The following is a 26,891-nucleotide window of genomic DNA, read 5'->3' on the forward strand; positions in this document are numbered from 1 at the left end:
AACTTGTCGATAATAAAATATATTCTCACACATGACAGCAAACTTGCACTCGTATTTAAAATATTTATATAAGTAGATTAATGAGCAAGTAAAACGTTTGTGTGCAATTAACTCGACGCTATAAGCATTTGTACGTAAGAGCGTGGCGCGAGGGGCCGCCGGCTCGTCGTCGCTCGCGCCTCGCCACTCGCGTGTAATTTCATTTGACGTATCGTCTGCAATATATGCAAACACAGCAGACGATTAACATGGCTGCAAATTTGTTTAAAAAAGTAAGCCCTGCTCCTCGCCACATTATAAAAACCAGTGATTTTTTAATCGCTCACTTTATTAATCGTCTACTTTTTCAGCTGATTGCAGCGAATCATCCAAGGATACTGAGCCAAGCTCTGCCAAAGAACTATGCTATCTATACGCCGGATTATTTAGAGGTTACTTCTTTCACTCGATTGTTTACTTGAATTCTTTTCATTACCCAAGACTTCACTGTCAACTATGATTTATGAGGCTTTTTTTATTTTTAGGCATGCAAACCCAAGTATCCTCTTTATCCACCGTTGACTGTCAAAGTTAAAGGCCACGATTTCAAGGTGCTAGAAACTTTTCAAAGTCAAATACATAGAATTGCCAATTTCATGGACTTTGATGTTGAAGACAGGTATTCATTTTATTCTTGTCATTTATTATTTAATAGTAAAAGTAAATTAATTTATTTCTATTTTAGTTATGCCATGCCAGCAAAAGAAACTAGAATTGTTAGATTTAAGCCTAAAACAACAGCTACGGAAGCTGAGTATGTCTTGAAAACTTATGCTAGACATTTAGTTATATCCAATGTAAATTCAGTAGGATTACCAATATTCATTCAAGTTCTTCAAAAGAAAATACCTGTTGGTGTGACATTTGAAATTGAAGAACACAATAGTGAAAAGGAAGCATACAGGTTTATACCAGATAAACAGTTATTAGATTTGAAACAAGAACTTGGTGACATGCAGGCTGCCAAAGCTAAAAAGTAGCCTAGTGGTTGTTGTTGCTTAATATTAAAGATAAATTTTCTTTTTATGTAACATATAAAACTTTATTAAAAAAAATATAAAAACTATGTACAATATGATTGCTTGTAAAAATAAGTGGATTGCAATGATAATACTTTCATTATTGCTAAGACAAATTCAGTTTAGAATTATTTGATTTGATTTGATCTGCACCTTTGCATTACTACAGAAGACCAAAGTGTACAACTTTGATTTTGGCGGGCTCCTCAGTTTTTATTGAATCTTTAACTTTATCAGAACCATCTTCTGAAAACATGATAATAAGTATTTAAAATGTAGCTTTTAATACATTGATGTTACATTCTCTATTTGATTTTCTTACTAGATAAAGGTTGAAAGTCTTTTAAATAATCTTCATTTCCCAAACACAATGGTAAACTGTCTGCCAATTCTCTTTTGGGATCCATTGGATGTAACTGTGTAACAGATCTAATTGGTCGGTATGTTGGTCCCTAAACATGTTTAAATTATACAACAAAAGTTTGCAATTTTTGTACGATAAAATATGGCTTAAAACTTACGGAAGTAGGTACTAAAATATGTGTAACAGTATCCGAGAATTTGACTTTGGGCTTATCTGTTACAGTTGCCACAGTATCCAAAGGTGTTGTTGAAGGGGAAGAGAGTTTTTCATTAGATGAAGTAGTTATAATAGGTAATGGTGGCACATTGGAAGATGGTCTATAATCTCTAATTGAATTAACGTTCACACTACTTTGTGAAATTCCTAATTTGTACAACTTACTGTCAAAGGGTTTTGGAGAGAAATTGTAATTATTTGATTTAATATGACTTGTATGAGCATTGGATGAACTCAAATTATCACAACTGTTATGGAAGGGTATATAATCAAGATCATAATCTAGTCTATATTTACGAGTCGCTTGAATATTATTTCTATGATGAGACTGTAATATATTGGAAACTGAATTTTGATGAGGTAAAAAACTGGGTGGTGCATGCAGTGGCTGTGCATGCTGAAATTTTGAAAAAGAATTATCCAAATCTAATAAACCTGGTGTACTTCCAGAAAGAGAAAAACTTTTTTTAGGTAAATTTTGCATGTAACTGGATAAGGTATCAGTAATCAAAGGGGGTGGTGGAGGTGGAATGTTTGAAGCTGAATGGTCTTTCGTTGAATTACTGTTACTTGAACTATCACATGAATTGCCATTGGAATCATCATTTGCATCCACTGGATCATTAAAGGAAGTAGACATTAGATTACTAACAGAATTAAATATTGGAGGTGAAGGTGACTCATTAACTTCAGAAGATGTTTTAAGAGTAATTTCAGTCTTATTTATTGGAAGGTTACTTAAGGCACTGGATGTCAGTGGAGAATTTGTTTTAATACCACTTGAAAATGTATTATTGCTATTGAATTCAGTATTTTTTTGAACATTATTTCCATTCTCTGAAAAAGATATTGTGTTTGATGAAAAGTTTGTGAATGATGTTGTCATCAGATTACTAGTGGTATTGGTCACAATGGAAGACATAGTAGAACTTATAATTTCAATTGGTTTTGTATCACAAATACTGGTTGGAATAGCACTTGGCACAATGTTTGCTGATTGATAAGGATTTGCAATATTTTCTAAGGACATGCTATTTAAAGATAATTGTGCAACACTTGGAGTTAATTGATTCATAATGGATAAACTTTCAACTGGAGATACTAAATTATCGTAATTTACTGGCTGAGTGAACGTAGGAGTTGTTATTAAACTAAAAGTTGCTGATGTACTACTATAAGGTCTAGCAGACAAAAGAGTATTTGGAATCAAATCGGAAGCAGAATAGCTTAAAGAAACTGGAGTAATATTACTACTAGGTAAATTAAAGGAAGTAGACATCAAATTATTATGAGTGCTATCTACTGTTTCATTAAAAGATGTCGACATGAAGCCACCGTTATTATATACTGGTGTATAAACAACAGGAAGTGGCGGAACTTGACTATTTAGACTTTTTGGGTAATTAAGTTTGGGCATACGCTTTGAATGAAGTTTTTCTTTTCTAGGTGGTTCTTCACTTTCGGTATCTTCGGAGTAAGATTCATCTTTATCACTTTCGGAATCTGAACATATCGAACATGAAGGCCGTGAGCATGTTGAATCTAAATCAAATGATTAAAAATTGAAACATTGAGAGATAATATCATTTTACTTAAAGTATTTTTTCTTCAACTTACGCGAACTATTACTACTATTGCATCTACTAATAATTTCTTCAGCTTTTTCCTTCGCTGCAGCAGCCATTTCAGTATCTTTCAGAACAACAGCATAAAAGTGTATATCCATGAAAAGGTCGTGATCGCTCAAATCAATAGCCAAACGAAATGCTTTCTCAAAAAGTCGGTATCTAAGGAGATAATGGAAAAATCTTCTTGTCAAATCACGAACTTCATTGCCATATTCGTCAATAACTGCCTGACTCAAGGGTTTAGCTGGGACATGAAAACTACCCAGAGCATTTTGGATAAGATCTGAAAAATTGATATAATATAAATATTTTGAATTGAGTGCAACTTTTGTTAAAAATGATAATTACTTTCTCTATCAGGTGTCAATGGCATCTTGAAAAGAAAATTTACAATTTGATTTAATGAATGCATACAAGCTTGAGGATGTAAATCCCAATTCATAGCTAATAACAGAGAGGTTGCTTGTTGAACAAGTGATAGCCCTAAATACTTTTGCACTAACACATCTCCACCTAAATTATCACTTTCTATACTTCTAAATATTGCAATTGGACCTCTGTAATATTAAAAAATATATTGCTTAAACGAGTTTTTATGAAACATCTTCGAAATATTTACCTTTCAAATAATAAAAAAATTAAAGAATCTCCGTGATTGTAGTAATCTACAAAAGTGTTTGGCTCATTTTTTTTAGCCCATTCGAGTCTAATGAGTGCAGGTTGAGTCCTTTAAAGTACATATCAAATATAGAAACTAATAATCGAGTGCATAATGATTATCGTGTAATCAATGAATTTTAAGCGTTGAAATCAATAATAGTTAAGCGTTATTTTACCGAAAATAGGAAGATAAATCGATCACATTGGCAGGTGCGATATCTTCACCGGTCATTTGACTTTTTAGGCAGTTTAATGCAATATCGAAGTATTGCACTTGACCTCTTTCATTAGCAACGGCAAATAAATGTCCATCACTGTGCCAACAAGCTAGAGTGGGTATCTGCGGAGATATAAGGGTAATTTTTTATTTTTTTATATATATAAATTATTTTTCAATTTACTTACAAAAGCAGTTTTAATGATGTTATTGACGCCTTTTACTTGATTATGTAAAGTAATTGTGCCATCGATGCAGCACAAAAGCAAAATATCTTGATTCGGTGAAAATTTCACGCAGCTTGTGTGGGTGGGTAGAGGTACAGAGACGATTGCTATTTTTTGCAGTTTATCATTTTGAGACACTTCGTAAGTGCGCCACTCGACCGTAACTTCGCCCTGAAAGTAGAAGAATTCCATTTCGATCATGAGAATGAATGGATAAAAAGTAACGACTTTTTCGTCTTAAAACATATTTTTAGATATTTGAAAACAAAAAATGAATTTTGCAATAATGAAACGATCGAATAATGAATGGTTTGACTTGTCATACTCACCTTTCTCGACACCTTTTGTTCTAAAGAGTGGAAGACGTTATTGTAACTAGTATGAAATGTGATACACAAAGGGTCGAACTCGGTTCGAAGGTAACACAATAATTCCAGCTTTGAACTGAAACAGATTGATGATATCCATGGAGATGCATAATCGATTCTTTAACCTAAGTTTGTTAGTTGGGAACCAAATTATTTCGTGAAATCAAAATTCAAGGTAGTGTTTCAAGTGATCAAAATGTCACAATTTTGGCACGCTCATTGGGCTGAAGATGGTTTTAAACCTACTAAATTACGGAACTGGGAAGTACCTAGATGGCATGCACAATGGCCAGATAATCACACTACAAATACTCAATTTCAAGCTCATACAAACGGTCGACTTTTTGCAAATGTAAAGAGAAGTGGTTGTCCATGGGGAGATTACAAGGTAACTATTAGATAATTTGGAAGTACTTGTGTAAAACGCTATTTTAATGATAGGAAAATTAATAGGGAACTTGGGAACTACCATCAAAAATAGATCGTAAAACCGCTGAAGAATTATCTCGATCAACAGAGTATAAAAAAGCTTTTTGGGATATTCATAAAAAGAAACATGACAGATTGAATGAAATGACTCGAAAATGTCGTAGTTGTCAAAAGAAAACAATTTCATGTCCCAAAAATTGTATTACAGATGAAAAGGATACAGAAGAGACAAATGATCATAAATTGAAAGAAAAAAAAATAGAGACCCGAGCAGTAACAAAAGCACCACCTCCAAAGCAATGCTATATTAAAGATTTATGTATTTTATAAATCTTCTTACCCAATAATTCTGTAGAGATGTACATTAGCACGATCGTGTTCTTTTACGGTTGGACTCCATGGAAATACTTCATTCATGGTGGATTTCCACCATATTAATATCTAGTAACAATCACAAGGTTAATAAAGTGATTAATTTTTTATAAAATTCATTTAGATAATAAAATAGAAGTGTGAGCATACTAAATCTTCAGATTTATTGTGTTGGATTTTTTTCTCTAATCTACGCCCTGCTGGACCGCACAAGTCAAAAGTTACAATTTTAGAATCTAACTTATTGATTTTATCAAATATACTTTTCTTGGACTTGGCAAAACTAATTAATGTAACTTGAGTATCATTGTAAGTACAGACCAAGTAATTTTTTGTAATGATCACTGAAAAAATGTTAATCAAGTATATGAATAACTTATAAACTTAATTTTCACTTTAGAAAGATTTTTTGTACCATCAGATAATCGTTCTGATAACTTTCCAATTAAGTACTTGTCAAAAATAATTTTTTGAATATCACCACTACATAGATTGACTTGTACATAAATTAACAATCCAGAACTGAGCATTAATTGGATTGTACAGTAATCAAACCATTGACAATAGACAGTTGAGTAGGTGGCTAATTGTTCCTGAAATGCCAATAGAACATTAAAATCAGCACAGAGCTTCATCATTTGTCAACCATATCCAAAATTACCTCTAAATATTTAATATTATCCTTCAGCTTATTCCCTTTTTTATTCTGCGGTACATATACCATTCCTCGCATTTGAGCGTACGACTTTTTACCCTCTTCGTAAACATTTTCGAATTTTTTGTCATGATAGCTGTAGAAAAAATAAAAGTATCATTATTTAATTTTTCAATATACACAAGACATATGGAGAAAAGTTGCATCGCACGCATAGCAGTACTTTGCCTCGCAGCGGAATTGTAATTACAGTTCCAGTGTTTACAGCGGAATGTTAATGGTACAAACACGGACTGGCATTGGGGGGAGAAATACACACCTGAAGGCACCGAAATCCGTGTCTTTAACGTCAACATCACTATCGAAGGTCCAGAAATTCAATTCGCCCAATAAGACGAACATCCTACAAACTACGCGCTACACCGTGTACTTGTTTAGAAAAAGCGGCTCTCTACTCGCGATTGTGTGTACTTAAAAGGCCTATGTCAACAGAGACACTATATGTATACAAACACTCTATAGACTGTGTAGCGGCTACAGCGTCGAACGGCACAAATGCTCGAACGACGACTGTGAAGTTACGCGCGCAGTTCACGGCGTTCGCAGTCTCGTACTCGCGCCAAGCGGTATCCTGGACATCGATACATATCGAAATTTTTCTCCCATTGCCAAGGAGCGTGCATACGTCTGTATACAGCATGAAATATACGCCAGAGAGAAATCTGTAATGAGAGTCACGTGACCCAGGCCGTTTGTATGTACGGTACCTACTGCACTCATACGTGTAACTTTTTTCTGGTTTTTAACGTTCGCAGCTCAGCTCGTGCTAATGTTTGTTTACCAGAAATAAAACCAGTTTTATTCGTGTTTTTTTCTCTTAACTTTTTAAATGAAATACAGTTGCATTCGTGAAATTGGAATGCATTAGCAGAGTAATGTTTGATTTTTAAGCAGATTGTGCGACAAATGATTAAATAGTGGTTTGCAGAAGCGTCAACAGTAAATCGAATATAACCCGCAGAAGAAAAATTACTACAATTAAAATGATGAAGAATTCAAAAAGAACTGAGTCCAATATTTCGGTGGATCTGGATGAACCTTTGACCGGCGAATCGTGCTCTCAGCTGGTTATGGAGCTCGTAAAGTATGTCATGTACCAGAAGCAACAAATTCCGCTATCGTGTGATTCTTTGATGAAACTTCACAAAACTTCGAAATCGACAGACAGAAATTTTTCGTTGATGCAGAAATTAGTCGATTCACTGGCTAACGTGTCCCATCAACTTAACTCGCAATTTGCTCGAAATGAGTGTGACGTGAAAGAAATTTTGATTATCATTGGTGCAACAACTTTCTCTCCAAAACTGTGCATCAGAATAGAATTACCTTACTCTATTCTCAGCAGTCGAAATCATTCGTCATGCCATCACTCTTCTCGTAAAATATTGTTAAATGTTATGAAGTGAGTTGTTTAACCATATGTTAATTCAGTCAAATTGTTTTTTCTAAAGCTTGATAATAAATTCTTACAGGTCAATGCTGAACTGCGAAGAGTTTCAACAAGAAATGACAGTGCCATTAGGACTAACAAATACATTTGTTCTAGTTCAAAAAAGAGATTCTCGCAAGATCTCTGAGTATTTTGTGCCAAAGCCACAATTCAATTTTTCTTCTCAGAATACAGCTTCATTTCTCATTAAACTGAACTATAATGGTGGTAATGAATTCAATTGCAATTGTGGAAATTTAATAAGAGTTTTCAATGATTTTGATCAAAATTGTTACGACGATGACAGTGAAAATGTAGAAAAATGTGATAATGATGTATCAGAAATCCCTTACCAATGGTATCAGTCAAAAGACATTTTAAAAGGTTTTAAATTTCTTAGATAATATCAACTTGAATTGAATTGTAAAAAATTTGCAATATTAGAAAAATTTTAAAATATAAGTAGGTATTAATTTTAAATTGTTATAATACTTCTGTCAAAAGTATTTAGACAGTAGAAAACATACTAGTTGTTATAAACAAATTGAATTTTTAAACTGTTAGAAATTTATCAACAGTTGAGAAAATTAAATGAAATAGTGAAAACTGATGATTCATGGAACAAACGAAGGCAAGTTTACGAAACAAAAAATCATTTCATTAATCTTATCAGTTCAAATGTTTAAAGACAAGTGATCTATACATAATCATGGCTTTTTAATTTTAAAAACATAAATTTTGACAATACTCATTTATATATACTTGTATATTGCCAAGTAAAAAAATGTAATGTAATTTGATTTATATTAAAATTTTAGTCAATTTTTATCTGAATCTTCGTTATTTAATAAAAGATGAAATTTTTATACTTTAGGAGATATTGTACTTTTTATTCTAACACTGGCGTGATTTAATCATCTTTGAGCGTATCAATACTTTTTTCCCGGGAGAGTAGTATTAATATCTCACGAGAGGCGATACGAGATTTAGTTTCTTCATTTCGGTGCATAAGAGACGTGTAGTAGTACTAAGTGCAACATGAAGAAGTTGAAATTTCTCACGAGCGAGCAGAAAGACTTTTATACGGAGAATGGCTTCGTTAAACTCAGTGGCGTATTTTCGGACAAAGAATTTGATGAGATCCTGAAAGAATACAACGACTTGTTTGCTCGCAAACAGGAAGAGGACGTCACCAGCTTGGAAGCTGCCTGGGTCGGCGATGACATGAAAAAAGCTGCCAACAACATCAATTACACTGTAAGTGATTGTTAAAGTTTGGAAAATGTTCCTGAAGTAATGAAATCGATGCGTTTGTTTTCGTAGGTGAAATCCATTCATAATTTGCAAATGCACAGTGCAGTTTTTACTCGCCTACTGATGAACCCGAAACTCCTGGACGCTATCGAAGACATCCTGGACACTCCCGATATTCTTCTCCACCATACCAAAGCCCACATAAAACCGCCGGAAAAAGGTGCCCCTTACCTCATGCACCAGGACTATCCTTACTTTCCGTTCAAGAAGCACTCGATGCTCGCGGTGTTTGTTCACCTCGACGACACGACTCCGGAAAATGGTGGCTTGTGCGTCTACCCGGGCAGCCACAAGCTCGGGCCGCTTCAAGAGCGCGAGCTCATCGACGAAAAGGGCGAGAAGTATCGTTACGTGGATCCCGACAGATTTCCCATTTCCGGGGCTACACCTGTATCAGCGAAAAAAGGCGAGATCATCGTGTTCTCGTATCTGCTGTTGCACGGCTCTTATCTGAATTTGTCGACGAGGCCACGACGCATGTTTTTGGCGCAATTGAGAGCCGCCGACGACGAGCCGACCAAAGCCGTGCATCACTCGCATTGTCAGGATCTCGTGCTGAGAGGTCGCAATTTGCACATGAAGGCCAGCATGGAGACTAGATTCGTCGATTCGATTAAAAATTCGTAAATTTTTTTCGTCATACATCGATTGACATGTACATGTACAATGACAAAGATAATAAAGTTTATTTATCTTTGATTTATAAATTGAACTTATCGTTGTACCTAGTTTCGTTCCTTACAAAATCCAAAGCATTCACTCATCTGTTCTAACCCTTAATAGTCACTAAGATGTGAAAAATTATCAAGTAAAATTTATTAATTTAGAAAAAAAAAAATATTTCATCAAGATGGATCTATTGTATGACGCAGCCGACGACTACGACGATCCATTCGATTTTCCGTTTAAGAGTAAGAAATGATACATTTATGACTTTGTTACGTAGTTCGTTCATAGCCTCGAATCGATAATTTTACGCAGTCGATGACTTTCAACCGTTGTACGTCACCAGTGCTAAATCGATCTCGGTCGAAGAAGATCAAGGTGATGACCAGTCGTTGTCTAGTGTCTCAGATAGCAAAAAGCTCGAAAAAAGCACAGATGAGACTGGCTTGGAGAGAAAAGCCTCGATCGTGTACGCAGATAGAAAATCATTTATCTATGAATACGAAGAGGAAGAGTACTCGAGCGGAGAGGCCGATAGCGAAGTTCAAGACGAAATCGAAGAAGAAAAGAAAGTCGAGGAAGCAGAAGCAGGAGGAGCCGAAGAAGCCGAAGAGGCCGAGGAGATATTCCTGAAGGGAGACGGAAGGGGTTTCGCGCTCGGTTATGGCTACGACGCATCCACGCTTCGTCTGAGCGAGGAGGAACGCCGAGACATCGTCTCCCAACTGAAGAGCTTGGCCGAAGACGCTCAGGTCGGCCTGGCTCAGAACAAATTTCTGCACAAGCAGTACATCGGCACCATACGCAACGCGCAGGTTCTGGCCGAGGCGCTGGATCGCTTCGACGAGGTCATCGTTTACGAGAGCTCGCGGTACGTCGCGGTACGTCGCGTTCGTGTAAGAAACTCAAAAGCTATAAAAATGTTTTGCTCGACATCCTCGATACAGGTACAACGCCATGCTGGAGAATTACATGAATTATCGGGACGAGAGCGAGGCCCTGAAGGCGTCGCACGCCGACGATCTGCAGAGGCTGAAGGACAAGTGCGCCTCGGAGAACGAGCGTCACGCGCGGATGCTCGACGCCCTGATCGGCCAGCAGCTCGAGGTGGCGCGCAAGATGAAGCCCCAGGGCGCGAGGAACAAGGCCGACTGGCTCGAGATCGTGAGCAAGAGCATCGAGAGCCAGAGGCCGAAGATCGCGCGCGTCGCCCAAATCCGACTGGCCTGCTTCAAGATCCAGACTCTGCTCGAAGGTATGCAGGACCAGCTGAAGGAGCTCGACCGACTGGGCGCCGGATACTCGGTCATCGATTACGAGTACTTGCTCAAACGGAAGGAGGTCTGCGTCGAGAGGAGGAAGGAGCAGGAGGAACAGATTGCCGACTTGTCGCACAATAATTTGCTTTGCGCCTCGGTACGACCTTTTTTTAATCTTCCAAGTAATTTCTTTCTATTCCAAATACTCGAATGGCGACTTTATGTCCAGATCGTGAAAAATCTCGAGGAGGAAGTCGATCTCGATCAAGAGAAGATCGAGAAAATTCGCGAAAATTTGGACTGCTTGCTGGCGAGCAACGTGAGCGAGCACTACGAGGCCGCGAGCTACGGCAAGCAGCGAAGCTTGATCCAAATGAAAACTCTCAAGATGCAGGAGGTGATCGGTTTGTTGGACAAGCCGCATCTGCTGAATAAAATGGCCGCGAGCTTGCGAGAGATCCAATGCCTCAAGGACAAATCCGAAATCATTGAACTTCAAATTTACTCGGACGCAATTAGACACGCTCTTCTCTTGTGATAAATGCTTTATTTTCTATACATCTTAACGATAACTGCTTTGTCTCTTTTTCTTGTATACCTCCTTGACGATTGAATGTCGCTTAGTCTTGGGTACCTCGTAGACTCTGATTTTCATGAGGATAAAGTCGGCCGCGAACAGCATCCTCAAGATCAAGATGAGCGAACTGCTGATCCAGAAGCAGAGCATCAACGACGTGGCAATCTACGCGTAGACAATCGATCAATTGCAAACCCGTAAAAATTCATAGATAATCGCGACGAGTCTTTACTTGAATCATTCGGTACACGATGCAAACGTCGAAGGTGCCTCGATAACTGCCCTCGACGAAGGTCCGCAGCGCCGAGCAGGGTCTGTAAAAATCAATGGATAAGCTTGAAACGAGAAATTGACGCAGCTCCGACGCGACACGAGCATGAAATTATTTTCTACATCATGCATATGACAGTATCGCCACGTAACTGATTGAAAAAATATGGATTCCGCTGGACTTTGGTGATGGAGCGAGCCAAGCGATAAAAGCTATCGGCGAAAAACAAGTAGCCGTAATTGAGATTGCGCAACGCGAACATCGAGACGATCGTCATTACTGCGCTGATTAACAAGCCGGGCAAGATGATTATCCAAGGCGCGAAATATCTGTGCGTGAGTGAGAACGAGAAAATGCATCGCTGCATTCCTTTTTAATTCTGCCAGCAGTGAATTCACGCTCGCGCGCATTTTTTACCTCCGCTTGCCGCAAGTCACTACGAAGTACAGCAGGATTATGGACGTGGCGCAGGACAGCAAGCCGCTGAACAAAAATAGGTCGCAGTATTGATCGAATTGTTGGTGGCCGTAACTACGGCCATAACTATGGGTGACTTTGAAAATCATCGGGTCGGCCGACCACGAGCTCTTCGTGCCCGTCCAATTGCTCGTCTCGTTCGCCGTCCAGTACGCCAGGGCCAATTTCTTGTCCGCGTGTACTCGGGCCCACATGAGGCAGTGATGTTGGCAAAAGTCACGCTGCACCTCCCAAGACGTATAAACATTTTCAATTTTTTTACCCTGACATATATACCCGAGTCATACCCAGAGGATGCGAAATAGTCCAGCGACGGCGTAGCTCGTCACCGTGCAAACGGAATACAGCAGAACCAGCGATCTTTTCCAAAAAATGAATACCTTGCTTGGATCGAGCTCCACCACTTCCTCGAATTCTTCCAGAATCTTGAAATTTTCCATCTCCATAATTACGGACTATTATGTTATGACATAATCTCTAGCGATCGTTTCAAACTAAACAGATGAATGTTTATCAAATTTAGCGCTTCGAGCACACTTGGCGCGCCATCTGTCGGCCGGCTACGATTATTTTTAGCCGTCTGTGTTGTTATAATTCCACAGTCAGCTAATTGCGACTCCTGCAACTGCTGTACGTCGTGTGTCAGCTGCAGCTATTCGGCACGTTTTGTTTTTCAACTAACTGTCAACAGGTGTTGAACTTGTTCAATATTTTAATATGTTGTGAGAGTGCATTTATCAAGTCCAAATAGATGGAAGAGAAACTGCGAGCTTACAGAAGACAGAAGCGACGAGAAGATATGGTTGAAACTGCTAAAAACACCTTCAAAGAAGCTTTATCTTGGCAGAAAAATCTTATACTACCTACTATTCACAATCCTTCTCGTGTAAGTTTATCATAATTCCACTTCATTCGATGATATTTGTAGTCTTAACGAAATAGCTTTTCATATTCAATATAATTTGTTATAGGATGATGACTTGGAAAGTATTATGTCTGAAGAAAGCATAGATTTTAGTCCTCCACCTAGTCCATTTTTTACTAGAACCTTATGCTTTCTTTATTTTCTCTTATGGACAACGATATACGTCATTGCGATTAAACTAGAATTTGGAGCAGTGTACTTTGTGCTATCGTTATTGGTATTTATTTATTACAATACTCGGACAGGTCCTAAAAAGAAAGGTGAATTGAGTGCTTATTCAGTGTTTAATCCAAATTGTGAAACGATCCAAGGCACCCTAGATCCAAAACAATTTGAACAGGAAATCAGATACGGTGGATTGAGTGTACATTGACTGTAAATTGAAAAGACAAGATCATAAGCAAATTATATTTTAATGTGATTTTTTGATGATGTTTATTCAGAAAAAATATATGTGTATTTTTGATAAGTTTAATAAGTCTTAAGCTGAAGTAACTTTGGTGCTGTGAATGGTATACAATCCTGTGTAAACTCGAGGACAAGGCATTGCTGCGCCTTTTTGCTAAGATTGTTGAACTTGAAGTATTTTAAAACTTAATATAGTTGAATAAAAATTATTTATACAGTAGAACTTGAAATTATTTTCTATAATCGCTTCAAGACAATATATTACATAGATCTTTATCGCGAATTATTCTGTTAGCCAGGACAAAGCAATTGCGAATGTCTTTGAGAGTTGATTTCACTTGATCTATAGATTGCGATGAAAAATTTTTAAATTGTGCAATGTCAGTTTGAGATCGTGAAAATTGATCGGAACAAAACATTGCTCTTTCAAAATCGAGCAACTTGTCGTTGTATTGACGAATCTCGAAGTCACTGAAAAACACGAGACGATAAGATGAATATTTTCATGATGTATTTAAATACTTTTATAATTATTCAACTTACTTCAATTTATCGACTTGTTTGTCTAAATGGTAGTTGAAATCAATGACATTATCGGTGAGCCTTGTAATCGTATTTTTGAGAGCATCTAAAAGGATTAGTGAGGATGAAAACTGTTTGCAAGTTAAGTAAGATAGGTAGCGAAAATAATACCTTTCTCTTGTTGAGCTCCTTTGGGAACAATCTCCAAAGCCTGGTGCATAGTATCATTGAAGGTGCGCGGATCCCAACGGAAGAACAAGCTCTCGGACAGCGACCACATGGCGAGGGCGACGATTCGCGTCAATATCTTTTGGTCGCGAAGCATATCGTCGGTCGATTTGGCGCTAGTTCCTCGGCTGTGCTCGAGAAGAACGTGAGGAATGCCGATGTGGAGCCTCGGCAGCGAGTCGGTCAGGATGTCGGCGCGGACCTCGGGCCCGTACGTTCCAACGTAGAAAGCCTCGGTCTCGTTGATGGCGTTGACGACGGTCGACTGCTGCACGCCGGAGCCCAACACGTGGATTTGGTCGCGCAGGACGCCGGCCGGACGCGTGCCGTGCATGTCGCCGTGGATGGCCACGTAGCCGACGATCTTGTGCTTGATGTCCTCGCGGAACGCCTCGGCGCAGCGGTCCTTGGAGCCGTAGAAGAGGCAAAAGACCCAGGTGCGCTTGGGCCTCCAGGAGCCTTTTTTGTGCAACTGATTCATCGCCTTGGCGATGTTGATGGCGATGTCGCGACCGTGGCCACTCGCCGATATCACGACCAATCTGTCTGTTGACGAGGAAACCGGTTAAGCAAAGCCAGATACGATGAAAGATTGAAAAACAAAAAAAAGCCCTACTCGACTACCTTTTTCTGGGTAACCGCAGATACTCGCGGTCATTCTGTCGAAGGTTTCGTTGACTCTGAGCTTGAATACTTCCAAGTCGGAGAAGATGTATCCAGTGCGATCGATGCCCTGCTCCCAACGATCGAACGGGCCCGGAGCGTCCTCATACTCGATATTGCCGCTCATGGCGTCGAGATTATGCACAAAGTCGTTCTGGACGCTCCGATTGGCGTATTTGGCGTTGTGCTGTCGGTCGCGCAGCTCCGCGGCTCGAGCATTATTCGTGTTGAACTTTTGGAGGGCGTGGTTGGTGAGGAAGCCGCCACACGCGGTCATGACGCCCACGGCGAGCATGAAGTAGCAGCAGAGCTTCTTCTTGATGAGCTTGTCGGCCTCGCGGATGTCGTGGCTCGAGGTCGTGGCGACGTGTAGCCGCTCCCAGGCGCTGCCGGTCGCCTGCATCCTCGGCCTCCGTTGTTATCCTGCCTCGAGTTCGGTCGGTGACGGATGAGCGGCGGCCCTACCGCAGCCTCTAGCATACCTGCGATCGGCGCGCTCTTCCGATAATGCCGATCAGATCGCGATTGGCTCGGTCATGGCTGAAAACGAGAGAACGAATGAACCGCCGCCACATGGCTATCGGTTTTATTGGTATTTTCATGCGGTATATAGCGCTCGCCGGCGATACTATATGACGGCCGTTTGATTTTCTCGTGTTGGCCGCGAGACGTCATCCCTTTGTCAGCGGCGCGCGGCTATATTTATAAAGCAGGCAGAAATAAAGCGTCGTTGGCAGTTATGACGCGCGCGGCCCGCGGTATAATGCTCGAGAGGCGCGCACCAGTCCACCGGATAAGTTCGCGCGCGCCCGCGGCCAAACTTTTCTCCATCGACTCGCGCGCTAAGCTCTATTTATAACCCTGGCCGTTTCATCGACGCCTCGTCGTGATTTCTTCCATAAGACAAGTTCTGGAAGTTTTTCCACCGGCTTTCAAGAGACATATTGACCTGAATATTGTGCGGGAGAGACGTGAAGAAATCGCGTCGGAGGGGGGCCCTAATCTTCCCAAAACCCTGGAACATTTCGTGCCAAAAAAGAAGTATCGATTCGATACATGCGATGCTTGCTCAATACGATCCAAGAAAAAAAGCTCTACGTAACTTGAGGAAATGTCCGAGCGAGGAAACGAAGAACGGGCCGAGAAAGCGAGAAAATTTGTGAGAACGATAATTCGACCGTGGCTCGAGTTTGCGCGACGACATAAGCGACGATATTAGAGGCATAAATCACTCAACGTTAAATGAAGGCGCTAAACGCTACGCGACGTCGAGCGACGCCTCGCACGAAAGGCTCACGCGCCGTCTCCCGATATATGTAATACGCCAATTGGAGTGATTTACCTGCAGCAGCTTGAATCGTGAGCCCGTGATGCTCAAGTCGAGCGCTCGTGCACATGTTGCACCGCACTGCACCGCCCGTTTCTTTTTTCTTTTGACTTTTTCGTTACCCATACACCACTGACGCACGCGCCCGCTTTAGGCTATAGTAAATTGTATTTTACCAAAGTTCCAACTCGATCTTCAACGCCTCGTCGTCGTCGTCGTCGTCGTCATCGGCATTGAGGCCGTTCTCTTGTTCGCGGCTTCTCGCCTCAGCCTATACTAATCAGAAATGATGTTTGACTATCGGCACGAGGCGAGCTTCCCGCTTTCCAATCTATATATACGAGTTATATTTCATGAAGCTTACTCGCACTATTTTTATCGGAAGCGCATTACGCTGATCTTGGAAAAAAGGTACTCGAGGGGAAACTTGTGTCGATGTATGGTCGATTTTTTCTCAAATTGAAGAAAGCCAAACATTTTTTTTTGCGAGCTTTCAAAACTTGGTTTATTTCATTTTTTTTTAGTCCATATTAAGTGCATATCTCCAAATTTCATTTAAATTTTCAAATTGTTCGTTACCTTTTTTCTCAGATTAAAAAATTATTTTGCTCAGTCCGAAGTGATTTTATGAAACGTTATGGGCCTTTTTAGCCATTTTTACACATAATTCAATGCTCTTTAATTTTTTGTAGCCTTCAGATTTGAAGGCCAATGAAAAGAATTAAGATGGAATTAGTTTATATTATGAGTAAGCTCTGCGAATTATTTGAAATGACATCCAAAACTTCTCAGAATCTTTTAGTGTATTTTTTTCAAAATTTGGGACAATAGCAAAAAAGCTCTGTAGCTTTTTTATTCTCAAGTCCTTCTTTGTTGAGCTAGGAATTTTTCCTAGCTTGTTTCCCATAAACAAAATTTTCGAAAAAATACCAACTGGAAAAAGGCGATTGAAAATTTCCGAAATTTTAATAAAATTTTAGTACATATATGATATCAAAAATGACAAGATTTTATGCCATTAAAAAAAAATTTATTGGGTAATGTATAATCTTAATGTTGCTTAGAAATTTTCGTCATTCCTCAATTCTCAATTAGAATTTGCAGGTGCATGTATCGGATGGCCCATACCCATATCGTCAATTCTGTTGGCACCTATATAGAACATTCTGAAATGTTTACGGAGCTTTTTCACGATGCAACTTCAATGTTTACCCGACGAAATGGATCGTGATCGATCGAGCGAGACCAGTGAATAGCGTAAAAAGGAGAATCATTTGTTGTTTATCTAAGCCGGGTTACGCTCGAGGGTAAGCACTAAGCATGGTTAAAATTGCGTGCCAACGTCAAAACATTGAACGTGCGCCAATGGAAGCACAAGCAGTGCACTTTTCGAACTCCGCTGACAAGTGCTGCCACCTGAGGACCTGCAACAATTTGTTTTTGCAATTATGATCGATGCGATGCATTCATTATGCAATAAATAAAATTGCAATTTTTATTTCAAGTCGCTGTCAGCAGAATATCTCAACATCCCTTTATGCGCAATTAGCATCGAGCGTGTGAGCACAATTAAAAATGTCACTCGTATTATGTACTCTCGTTTGCAAGACCGCACTGATTCCGTGTACAGTGAAATGTGAATGCGTATGTGCTACTATGTCGGTATGTGTAAACATCGAATCAGCTGCTCGCATAAAAGCGGCTCATTGTCTCACTTTACAGATTGAGCAGTGCAAAACTAATATGTTCGTCTCGCGTCGCTGATTAACCGAGTCAGAAGATAAGCTGTCGCTTACGATCGACGATAGCCAAGCTCCAATTTTAACCAAGTGTTCGTCGTCGCGTGCTTTCGACCGATCGCAACTCTGTAGCTTTTAAAGTGTACCAAACTGCAGAACTTGGAAAAACTCGGGCTGGCCAGGATGGCCAGCTCCGCATCCGGGAGTAGCAGACGAGTGTCCGCCGAGGAGGTGTTGGTCGTTGAGGCTGGCATCGAGCCCGGCGCCTCGTCCGATCCGATCCTCCTCACGACTGACAGTTTCGAGGAGGTCGAACAAGAGCTCAACAGCGTCGGTATCGATGATCCGCAACCAGGTTCTTCCTCCCAACTGCAGCAGACACCCAACAGCCCGGTTAAACGAGTTTCAACTTTCGAAACTCTCGAGCAAGCCTCTTCTGTCAATTCCGATGAAACTGTGAGCATTTTTCTATTTTCTTCGATAGATTTGCCAAAAGTTTGACGTTCCATTATTCTTTTTACTAGGATGAACTGGCTCAACAGTTGGCACAGGAGCACTTGGATTGCGACCCCTTGAAATCCAAGGAGTGGCTGGCCCAAAACAAACACATTTTTGTACTTAGTCAGGCTGGTAAACCCATATACTCTAGGTTCAGTTCGGAAGACAAGCTAGTCACTGTAATGGGTGTAATGCAGGCTCTTGTATCATTCGTTCAAGCTGGCAACGATATGATCAGGTCTATTCATGCTGGTGATACTAATTTTGTATTTATTGTAAAAGGACCTCTTATTTTGGTAGCAGTGTCTAAAACCAAAGAGAGTGTGTCACAACTAGTTCTGCAACTAACGTATGTTTACTCTTCTCACAATTGTCATTGAAGCCCTTTCATTTTCCTTTAACATTTTTTATTTTCCAGGTACGTTTACAATCAAATATTATCTATTTTGACTCAATCCCAGCTGACAAGAGTGTATGAACAAAGAAGAAATTTTGATTTGAGGCGACTATTGACTGGAAGCGAACGACTCATAGATCATTTATTGAACTTTATGGAGCGGGAGCCTGCTTTTTTACTTGGTGCAGTCAAATGTTTACCACTTCAACCAGCAATGCGAGATTCTATAACACAAACTATTGTACAAACTTGTGGGAAAATCAAGGTTTTTAAATTATAAATTTAAATTCATACTTCCAGGAATTCATTTCAACACACATTAAATTTTTTCAGAACTTAGTCTTTGCAATTCTATTAGCTAATAATCAGTTAATAACATTAGTTAGAATGAAAAAATTTTTCATTCATCCAGCAGATCTTCATCTAATCCAAAATTTAGTAGACAGTTCAGAATCCTTCAAGGCTGCAGAAAGCTGGACTCCAATTTGTTTACCCAGATTTGATTCCAATGGTTTCATGCATGCTCATGTCTCCTATCTAGCAGAAGATTGCCAAGCTTGTTTATTATTACTGACCGTTGATAGAGATGTATTTTTTACTTTATCTGAAGCTAAACAGGTACTTATACTTATCATTTTCTAGTTCATTAAATTCTTTTATTTACCTTACATTTTTTACAGAAAATTGTTGAGAAATTAAGACGAACAAATTGTTTAGAAGCAATAAATGAATCTATGAATAAGACTTCCATTACAACTGCTGAAATTGGATTACCAGAAATGAGACATGTTTTATACAAATGTAAGAGCACTGCTCAATTCTGGAGCCCAGGGTTCCAAGCTCCATATAATAATGAAAAAGAAATCCAAAGGTAGGTTTTTATTAACCTGATTTATTCATTAACTTTATTTCGAAACTATATTGTGATTTAAAACATTTACAGACTTATTGGATGTTATCAATGTTTACACCATAGACTACATGTACCTAATAGACCTTTGAAATTACTCTTCCAACAAACAGATAAAGAAACAATGCTAGCTTGGGTAAAAATTTATTATACTTGATAATTCAATCCTACTAACTCTTTATGTAATATAATTTTATTAAATATTTATAGGTAACATCAGGGTTTGAGTTGTACACTACTTTTGAACCATTGGTCACTAAAACTGATGCTATAAATAGTATAGGGAAATTGTTAAAATGGATAAAAAAGGAGGAAGAAAGGCTTTTTATACTAAGTTCGCCGACATTTTAAGCCTGACAAACATGAATTTATATCATAAGAAGGAATATATTTTTTTGAAATACTTGAAATCATCATAAAAAAAGAGATAGTTCTTTAACGACGTGCAATATATGAATCATTTCGTGTTTAAAATAGAGGATTGTTAAATTTTGACAAAGCTTTCACTTTTCATTCCCATTATAAAATACTTTGTTTGACAAGAGAAGAAATGAAATAAATCGTAGGAATGAAGTGGCAAATTAAAATTTTTTAATGCATGTACATAGTTGAGTAATCAACTTGTTATCTATTATGATGCATCATCTTTGTACTCTGTAAATACTCTAAAAAAATTTGCATAAATTATAAACTTTATATATAAATATATTTTTGTCTTATTTTTTGTGTTATCTTTTTTACCAACCCAACTTGAACTCAGTAATAAAAATTCAATGAAAATTATTTAAAAAATTTTTATTGAAAACATCGAGGTATATAATTAATTATTATTTACATTTTTCAATTGTATAGGTATGTACCTAAATGCATATAAAATGGTGAACAATGAAAAGTGTTTGGTTTCAACACACATACTAATTTTTAAAACGCCCTGCGTGTTTAGTAGCATAATAATGCACCACTTGTCACATGGAAACAAAAAAAATACAATGATATAAAAAACATTTCAAGAGCTTAAAAGCGTATCAATTAAGAATAAGTCTATAAATAAGAAGTATAAAAAATAAAGTACAGTCACATTCAATTTTAGAAAACAAAAAAGCAATTATTCATCACTCAAGTTCAATCTTTCAATAATTTTTTTGTAATCCTCTACCAATGCGTTGAAATCTCTTTCAAGAATTTTCATGCGTTCTTCTTCCATTGGGAGAGAAATACCAGGTTTATTTTCATCAGTTTTAAAAACTTCACGAAGTCTTGCCAAATCGTTTTGTTCTCGCTTATAAGGAATATTGAGCCTTTGTTTAACATTCAAACGATAATCCCTGAATTCACTCTCGCTATTAACGTTTGTAGATTTTAATCTTAAAATTTCATAAATTCTGCGAGCTTGTTTCTATAAAAGTAAAATGTTCAAGTTACTTTTGTTCCACATACATATTTTATTTATAAATGAATTCACGTACTTTATTGATTTTAAATTGTTCTTTTGCATCATGGATCATGTCTGTACTAAAGCCCTTGACCAAATTTTCTGGGAAAAAGCTTGGTAATTTCATACATAGTGAACAGTCAACAAAATCTCTAATTCTTTGAAATTCTTCAGACGGATCTTCAACTAAAATTATTCATGTCATTTAAATGTATGGCTATCAAAATTTTGGTGAAAAATGTATTTTTACCTGTAATATCCTTCACATTTGGGTTATTTTTGTATTCAGCATAAATAGATCGCAGCATGTGGCTACCAAGACCTTTCTTTTGGAATGGTGGTAATATTAAAAGTTGAGCTATTCTTGGTCTAATTAGTTCAGGATAAGCCCAATAGTGATAGATTGTTGCAAAACCAACTGTAGCATAACGAATCGTATTGTCTTCAGCTGTATACCTTTCAAACCTAAAAATTGTTTATTTAGTAAGTAAGTAGTTTAGGAAAAGTCAAATGTCGATGTTAAAAAATAAATTTTACATATTCAAATAGTTCCACTGTATATCATTGCTATCAATAAAGTTACCAGCATCAATGTACCACAGAACAAACGTTTGCAGTCTTTGATGGTATTCTTTAAACTTGGTTGAGCTCATGTTAGCTTTGTACACTTCAAAATGTCTTGTTTGTCCGTTATCTATTAAATTGGATTTGTTAGTTGACTTATTAATGGACATTTGATTAATTTACACTAACCATTAACAGAGCATGAATAAACAAGATCTCCAGCAGGTTTGAATGTTTCATCATTAGATAAAGCCTTGACAAACATATCAATGTTTTCATGTACATTTGGTGTAAGTACATCAACTAATTTTGGTAGAAAATTGTCTGGCTTTAGGTCGGCGCAGAGACTTTCATCAAATTTTTTAGAATAAGATGTACCTAGGTAGGTTTCTAAGGATCCAGCAGAGTAATATAACTTTATCTTTAGATCTTTATAACCGAATATAGATTCACTGAAAGACAAGAAATGAATTAAAAAAAAAAAAACAGATACAAACGATTCAACAAAAAGTATAATAGTTGAAGGCTTCTTACGTATCTCCAAAAACTTGATGTGACATTGCAGGCTTAAAAGAAGTTTGATCATCTTCCAACTCTTCTGATCTGCGAACAAGTTTAAATTCCAGTGCTTCATTGCTATTGACGACGTATTGCTTCATAGCAGCCGTTACTTGATCCATGATTCTGCAACAATTTCAATTATAATTCATTATTAGTTATATTATGAAAAAATTTCGATAATACAAAACATGTCGAAAATGTGATTTTTCAAGAATAATAAAGACGAGCTAATCGGAGATGTATAATTTACAGTAGATGAAATTATTTTAGCAATAGTTAAAGAGTATCTATAACCTAGAGTAAATAACGTTCAAAACTTGGAATTTTTGTAATTTGCAAGAAAAATCATCGAGCAAAGAAGGTGAGAAGTAAAAATACATACGTAAGCTTTGAACGTAAAATGTAGAAATGGAAAGAGGTGCTTTAAAACAGTGAGCAACGTGTTGGTCGAGAGATAAGCCGAGCAAAGTCAACGAACAATTATATTTTACGAATTGCCTATATTGTACTACGAGCGCGAGGCATCAGGCAGGGGCAGGGTGCGAGCGAGATGCAGCTTTACTTCGCGCCAAATCGTCGACAGTCCGTTACGGTGAGCGCTGTCTGAAGTTGCCTCGATTAAGAAATTTCGCGCGCAGATGTTGCGGATAGCCAAGTTTAAATGTCTCGCAGACCACAGTAGCTGTCAATAGCGATTAATAGCAAACTTTTCGAGTGTTTTGTGCAGTACAATAGATGCATATTATTTCGGAAATAAAATTGACAAAAAGAAAAGTTCAAAGTCAAAACATCAGGAGGAAAAAAAAGAAAAAGTTGATTTTTTATAACATCAAGTGACATGTATCAAGCGAACATTAAGTAAATCAGGATGGAAAAAAATGTAGCAGCACAAGTAAATAAAATCTGGGCTATTGGTCAATCACAGACCATGCAGATTAGCTTCCATTGCTTCAAGAGAGAAGGAGAACGGATGATACTGTGCATATACTTAACAAGTGGCAGCAGAGCCGACCGCTTCTGTCGACGGCGATCCGTCAGAGAGTCGAGTCGCTCATGTCATATGCTTTCTTCGTGTATTCTCTAAATCTCGTTTCGATAATCCACGTGCGAGTTTATCTGCACTTGGCCTAGTAATTATGTGCGTTTATAGAAATATCAGTTTTGGTGAAGTGCGAATAGTTGAATAATATATCGAGATCAGCATCTGTTTTTGGTTGACACAAGTGCAACAAGTTGGAGAATTCGCATCATGAAGTGCTTCAAAAGTTTCTTCAAACACACCTGGCAGCCGCAACAGGTGACAAGACAGATACATTTATTAGGATGTTTAATTTATTTGGGAGCCATATTGTTGTAGATTCAATTAGCGGGAAAATCATTTAGTTCAATTTGGTTGTTCGCTTCGCGTGTTTTATACGCGACAAGTCTATAAATAAATATATCCCCACGCGCGAGTGTAATTGTGGCCGTTGCGCAACTTGCAGCCCGAGAGAGTGTGTACATGTGTAATAGCAACATGTGACATTTTTCATCGGAAATACGGAAAAATCGTGTAGCTGCACTTTGTCCTCGAGCTTTAAAACAGCAAAGAAAGGCGTGAGATTGCGTGGATTTTTTTAACAACTTTTCCGATAAGTTTACATTCTCGCTCGATCGGCTCGCGATTATGCGCGTGTTGCCTTTACGTACGGAGGCGCGTATATACACACACGTGTATACATAACGAAGCGGTTTGGCGCAATGAAAAAACCAAATATGCGGTTTCAGCGCTCCAAGGTCTACTACTCTATTTTATCGCTGCCAAGCAAAATTTCGCGCAGTACGCGCAGCAATAATAATACCCGACCGGCTCACTCGTGCGGACGTGTCATTGTCGCGCTTTTCGAATCGTCTTGCAGTGCGATTGCGATACAAGAGTGAATCCCTATAGCTGGTGGATGCCGCGAGATAAAACTAGCTGTGTGCTCATCCATCGATCTATCGCTCTCGTGTTTGCTTCGACTCGGGATCGCGTACACACAAAGCGACGATAAAGCTACTGCCCCGACGCGCTTATGTTTTAATTACTTTAATGGTTGCACGTAAGCGATGTACATAAGATAAAAATGAACGCGACTCGTCTACGCTAGCGTCATCGAGATTAACGAAAAAAATGAGTGTTTTACCAGCGAGAGAAAACATTGAATATTATGCTCGCTCGCAGAGATAGGCGCTAGACACAGCCGATCTGTAGCGGGATGCACCTAATTTAGAGGATACACACATACATTACATCACATACGTATCATTTTGAGACCAAGTTCTATGCGGCTTAGTCGTTATCTACGTATCTCCGGATGCGGTTTGTATATATCCCGCTCGTTGGCTCTGCGGTCAATACCAAACGTCGCTTTTCGTCCGACAAACTTTTTACTCGGCATCTCACGTAGTATCGTAGCCCAGTTTCTCCGTTAATTGACTCGTGCAAAGAGTACTAAAAATTTCCTTCGCTGCCGTCAAAATTACAGAGAGAAAAGGTAAACGATCATAATTAATAAGACACAAAACAGTATGGCTAGACTTTTAGCAGCGTACAAGGCAACTTTTTTCCACTAAATTCTATCGTCTTCCGAGCGGTCCTTTCACTCGAAATAACTGCAAGGTCACACTCGAAAAAGAAAAGGTTTTATGCAAGGAATATGTTCATCTATTGACTATCGCTCGGTGTGCACATAGTCGCGTATTCTCCGCGCCTTACTTTCACTTTTCATCTCCTATACCGGTGATCGAGCGTTCGACTTGTTTCCTTCTTTTTGTTCGACGTGTAAATAAGCAGGCGCGAAAATCCAATGCAATCGAGTGTAGCTTATCCTCCCGCTTTGCAACAGCGTTAATTCCTATATTTACTTTTGTTTAACTTGCGCCAAGCCACCGAGTGTCAAAAGTTCATTGTTCTGTCGGTCGATCACATTGAACGAGACTTTGCTTTTAACAAAACACCTCTTGTTGAGCCTTTGTGTAACTACGTAGTCTTTTTATGTAATTTCGCGTCGGTGCACTGCTTTATCAACGAGTTTTTTTTGTTGAGTTTGCTTCCACATTTCCCCAAGCGAAAAATTCCTGACGAAAACAGTAAGCTCATTTCACCCAACGGTCCGTACGATCCCTTGACGTACTGTACTTGCATACAGATCGGTAAAATAAAGTACATCAGACTTCGGGACAGAACTTATTTATCGATATTCAAAACAATGAAGCTTTTCCGTGCTAGAAAAAGTTGCGCTGCTCTCGCTTCCGCTTGCTAGGATCAATGAATTATACAGAGCACGACAATTTATAAGCAAACGACATTAAAAATAATGAAAGAAAAACAGAGCCGAAGCTACTGCAGAAATTCACATTTTTAATGGAGGAAAATTCGATCGGCTAAGTAGAGCGTCGCCTATGGCCAGAGCGGATGAGATGAAATTGCCCATTGTAAAGCCGTCCGAGTGTTTTTATGACCGCGCGGATAGGATCTTGTGTACACGATAAAGAGAGATAGCTTTTTTTATGATCTCGGCCGCACGCACGAGCACGTGCTCAATAGCACGAAAAGGAGGTGGCACGTTTACCCAGTCTGACAATCGGCGCAAATTATTCGAATTTTTCATACGTTTCGCAGATGGAGAATTCGTCGAGACGCGGCCACTGCAGCTACAACGAAACCGAGCTCGGCGAGATCAAGGTGCAGCAGCAAGCGTTCCAAGTGCCCGCCGCGAATCGCAGCCTGGCCTGCCACAACGGGGCATGCAAAGGCTCGTCCGCGGCGGCGATCAAGATTCGGCCCGAGCAGAGCCTCGACAGCCCCTGGCACTATTCCAAGACGCTGTTCCTCCTCGCGACCATCCTCGCATTTGTCCTCTGGATATTCGTCTATGTGCTGTTGAATCGGTACGAGCTGCTGTGATTGTGACGATCGACTGACGTTCTTTCGATTCGCCAACGACGCAATTGACTTCTCCATCTGTAAAATAAGTGAAACTAGCTTGTACATATATAAGAGCATTTAATGCCGAAAGAACAATTTATTCGACGTGCATTTGAGCATTTAATCGTCCTCTATACTAATGTAACATAATTTGAGTGTTTAAATAAATTTATTAAATATATAAGGTCTTGTGAATGAGAATGTGGGAAAATGAATGACTATGCGTATCTGAGATTTGAATTCAAATTCACGCTAAATTCATCCTATAAAAATTGTCAAAAACTACATTTGAAATGAGCGTGTATTGCATTAATGGGAGCCATTCCAATTTATCTTGACGCAAAACAAAAATTACCAGACACCGTGTAGCGTCACAAAAATAATTTCCTTTGAATCTTTGAAGAAAGATTATTAAATGAGGAAAATCAATTTTTCTCACGGTTATAGTTTTCCCAAACACTTTTTATTAATTCATAACTTTTTTTCAATTGCTACAATTTTTTTCAAAATACATATCATTA

The 26,891-nt window shown here is 38.6% G+C and overlaps 11 protein-coding genes across 15 annotated transcripts; 7 read left to right on the forward strand and 4 right to left on the reverse strand.

The window, feature by feature from the left end:
• The first annotated feature begins 177 nt into the window (after nt 1–177).
• LOC106660370 (39S ribosomal protein L48, mitochondrial) lies at nt 178–1,099 on the forward strand. The gene is made up of 4 exons (XM_014383307.2): nt 178–272; nt 351–431; nt 525–658; nt 725–1,099. Exons 1-4 carry the CDS (start codon nt 225–227, stop codon nt 1,017–1,019), a joined length of 558 nt encoding a protein of 185 aa, XP_014238793.1. The 5' UTR covers nt 178–224; the 3' UTR covers nt 1,020–1,099.
• A 111-nt stretch (nt 1,100–1,210) lies between these two features.
• LOC106660369 (WD repeat-containing and planar cell polarity effector protein fritz) lies at nt 1,211–6,635 on the reverse strand. 3 transcript variants are annotated; one of them, XM_014383303.2, is made up of 14 exons: nt 6,514–6,635; nt 6,201–6,330; nt 5,955–6,132; nt 5,690–5,883; nt 5,508–5,608; nt 4,700–4,814; nt 4,332–4,541; nt 4,103–4,266; nt 3,886–3,993; nt 3,615–3,823; nt 3,256–3,549; nt 1,580–3,180; nt 1,381–1,510; nt 1,211–1,304 (listed from the first exon to the last, which is right to left on the reverse strand). In XM_014383303.2, exons 1-14 carry the CDS (start codon nt 6,594–6,596, stop codon nt 1,222–1,224), a joined length of 3,600 nt encoding a protein of 1,199 aa, XP_014238789.1. In that variant the 5' UTR covers nt 6,597–6,635; the 3' UTR covers nt 1,211–1,221. The 3 variants fall into 3 exon arrangements, with proteins under 3 accessions (XP_014238789.1, XP_014238791.1, XP_014238792.1); XM_014383305.2 differs by having other exon boundaries at nt 1,211–1,301; nt 6,514–6,596; XM_014383306.2 differs by having other exon boundaries at nt 6,418–6,596.
• A 164-nt stretch (nt 6,636–6,799) lies between these two features.
• LOC106660436 (MAD2L1-binding protein-like) lies at nt 6,800–8,556 on the forward strand. Its single transcript, XM_014383399.2, has 2 exons — nt 6,800–7,656; nt 7,727–8,556. The coding sequence occupies exons 1-2, from the start codon at nt 7,238–7,240 to the stop codon at nt 8,085–8,087; spliced, it is 780 nt and encodes a 259-aa protein (XP_014238885.1). The 5' UTR covers nt 6,800–7,237; the 3' UTR covers nt 8,088–8,556.
• Nucleotides 8,525–9,709, forward strand: LOC106660435 (probable alpha-ketoglutarate-dependent hypophosphite dioxygenase). The gene is made up of 2 exons (XM_014383398.2): nt 8,525–8,940; nt 9,007–9,709. The coding sequence occupies exons 1-2, from the start codon at nt 8,722–8,724 to the stop codon at nt 9,622–9,624; spliced, it is 837 nt and encodes a 278-aa protein (XP_014238884.1). The 5' UTR covers nt 8,525–8,721; the 3' UTR covers nt 9,625–9,709.
• A 138-nt stretch (nt 9,710–9,847) lies between these two features.
• Nucleotides 9,848–11,494, forward strand: LOC106660310. The gene is made up of 4 exons (XM_014383242.2): nt 9,848–9,908; nt 9,979–10,534; nt 10,611–11,079; nt 11,152–11,494. Exons 1-4 carry the CDS (start codon nt 9,848–9,850, stop codon nt 11,458–11,460), a joined length of 1,395 nt encoding a protein of 464 aa, XP_014238728.1. The 3' UTR covers nt 11,461–11,494.
• LOC106660411 lies at nt 11,409–12,713 on the reverse strand. Its single transcript, XM_014383371.2, has 4 exons — nt 12,535–12,713; nt 12,188–12,468; nt 11,732–11,813; nt 11,409–11,664 (listed from the first exon to the last, which is right to left on the reverse strand). The coding sequence occupies exons 1-4, from the start codon at nt 12,691–12,693 to the stop codon at nt 11,485–11,487; spliced, it is 702 nt and encodes a 233-aa protein (XP_014238857.1). The 5' UTR covers nt 12,694–12,713; the 3' UTR covers nt 11,409–11,484.
• Nucleotides 12,714–12,859: 146 nt separating this feature from the next.
• Nucleotides 12,860–13,800, forward strand: LOC106660412 (SAYSvFN domain-containing protein 1). The gene is made up of 2 exons (XM_014383372.2): nt 12,860–13,133; nt 13,219–13,800. The coding sequence occupies exons 1-2, from the start codon at nt 12,999–13,001 to the stop codon at nt 13,543–13,545; spliced, it is 462 nt and encodes a 153-aa protein (XP_014238858.1). The 5' UTR covers nt 12,860–12,998; the 3' UTR covers nt 13,546–13,800.
• Nucleotides 13,801–13,807: 7 nt separating this feature from the next.
• Nucleotides 13,808–16,658, reverse strand: LOC106660410. Of its 2 annotated transcripts, none has more exons than XM_014383370.2 (5): nt 16,497–16,658; nt 14,955–15,533; nt 14,274–14,876; nt 14,124–14,208; nt 13,808–14,051 (listed from the first exon to the last, which is right to left on the reverse strand). In XM_014383370.2, the coding sequence occupies exons 2-5, from the start codon at nt 15,394–15,396 to the stop codon at nt 13,829–13,831; spliced, it is 1,353 nt and encodes a 450-aa protein (XP_014238856.1). In that variant the 5' UTR covers nt 15,397–15,533; nt 16,497–16,658; the 3' UTR covers nt 13,808–13,828. The 2 variants fall into 2 exon arrangements, with proteins under 2 accessions (XP_014238856.1, XP_014238855.1); XM_014383369.2 differs by having other exon boundaries at nt 16,336–16,658.
• A 1,183-nt stretch (nt 16,659–17,841) lies between these two features.
• On the forward strand, nt 17,842–20,528 carry LOC106660456 (vacuolar fusion protein MON1 homolog A). The gene is made up of 7 exons (XM_014383423.2): nt 17,842–18,515; nt 18,584–18,906; nt 18,976–19,219; nt 19,288–19,572; nt 19,635–19,825; nt 19,898–20,000; nt 20,075–20,528. Exons 1-7 carry the CDS (start codon nt 18,243–18,245, stop codon nt 20,213–20,215), a joined length of 1,560 nt encoding a protein of 519 aa, XP_014238909.1. The 5' UTR covers nt 17,842–18,242; the 3' UTR covers nt 20,216–20,528.
• Nucleotides 20,529–20,644: 116 nt separating this feature from the next.
• LOC106648015 (histone acetyltransferase type B catalytic subunit) lies at nt 20,645–22,947 on the reverse strand. The gene is made up of 7 exons (XM_014364638.2): nt 22,804–22,947; nt 22,395–22,544; nt 22,050–22,312; nt 21,834–21,990; nt 21,547–21,761; nt 21,331–21,482; nt 20,645–21,260 (listed from the first exon to the last, which is right to left on the reverse strand). Exons 2-7 carry the CDS (start codon nt 22,538–22,540, stop codon nt 20,970–20,972), a joined length of 1,224 nt encoding a protein of 407 aa, XP_014220124.1. The 5' UTR covers nt 22,541–22,544; nt 22,804–22,947; the 3' UTR covers nt 20,645–20,969.
• Nucleotides 22,948–23,059: 112 nt separating this feature from the next.
• Nucleotides 23,060–26,777, forward strand: LOC106648017. 2 transcript variants are annotated; one of them, XM_014364641.2, is made up of 2 exons: nt 23,060–23,718; nt 26,065–26,777. In XM_014364641.2, exons 1-2 carry the CDS (start codon nt 23,671–23,673, stop codon nt 26,347–26,349), a joined length of 333 nt encoding a protein of 110 aa, XP_014220127.1. In that variant the 5' UTR covers nt 23,060–23,670; the 3' UTR covers nt 26,350–26,777. The 2 variants fall into 2 exon arrangements, with proteins under 2 accessions (XP_014220127.1, XP_014220128.1); XM_014364642.2 differs by lacking the exon at nt 23,060–23,718 and adding an exon at nt 24,766–24,937 and having other exon boundaries at nt 26,065–26,401.
• Nucleotides 26,778–26,891: the final 114 nt, after the last annotated feature.

Source organism: Trichogramma pretiosum, unplaced genomic scaffold (assembly GCF_000599845.2).
Source record: "Trichogramma pretiosum strain Unisexual culture from Peru unplaced genomic scaffold, Tpre_2.0 scaffold27, whole genome shotgun sequence".
Taxonomy (NCBI): Eukaryota; Metazoa; Arthropoda; class Insecta; order Hymenoptera; family Trichogrammatidae; genus Trichogramma; species Trichogramma pretiosum.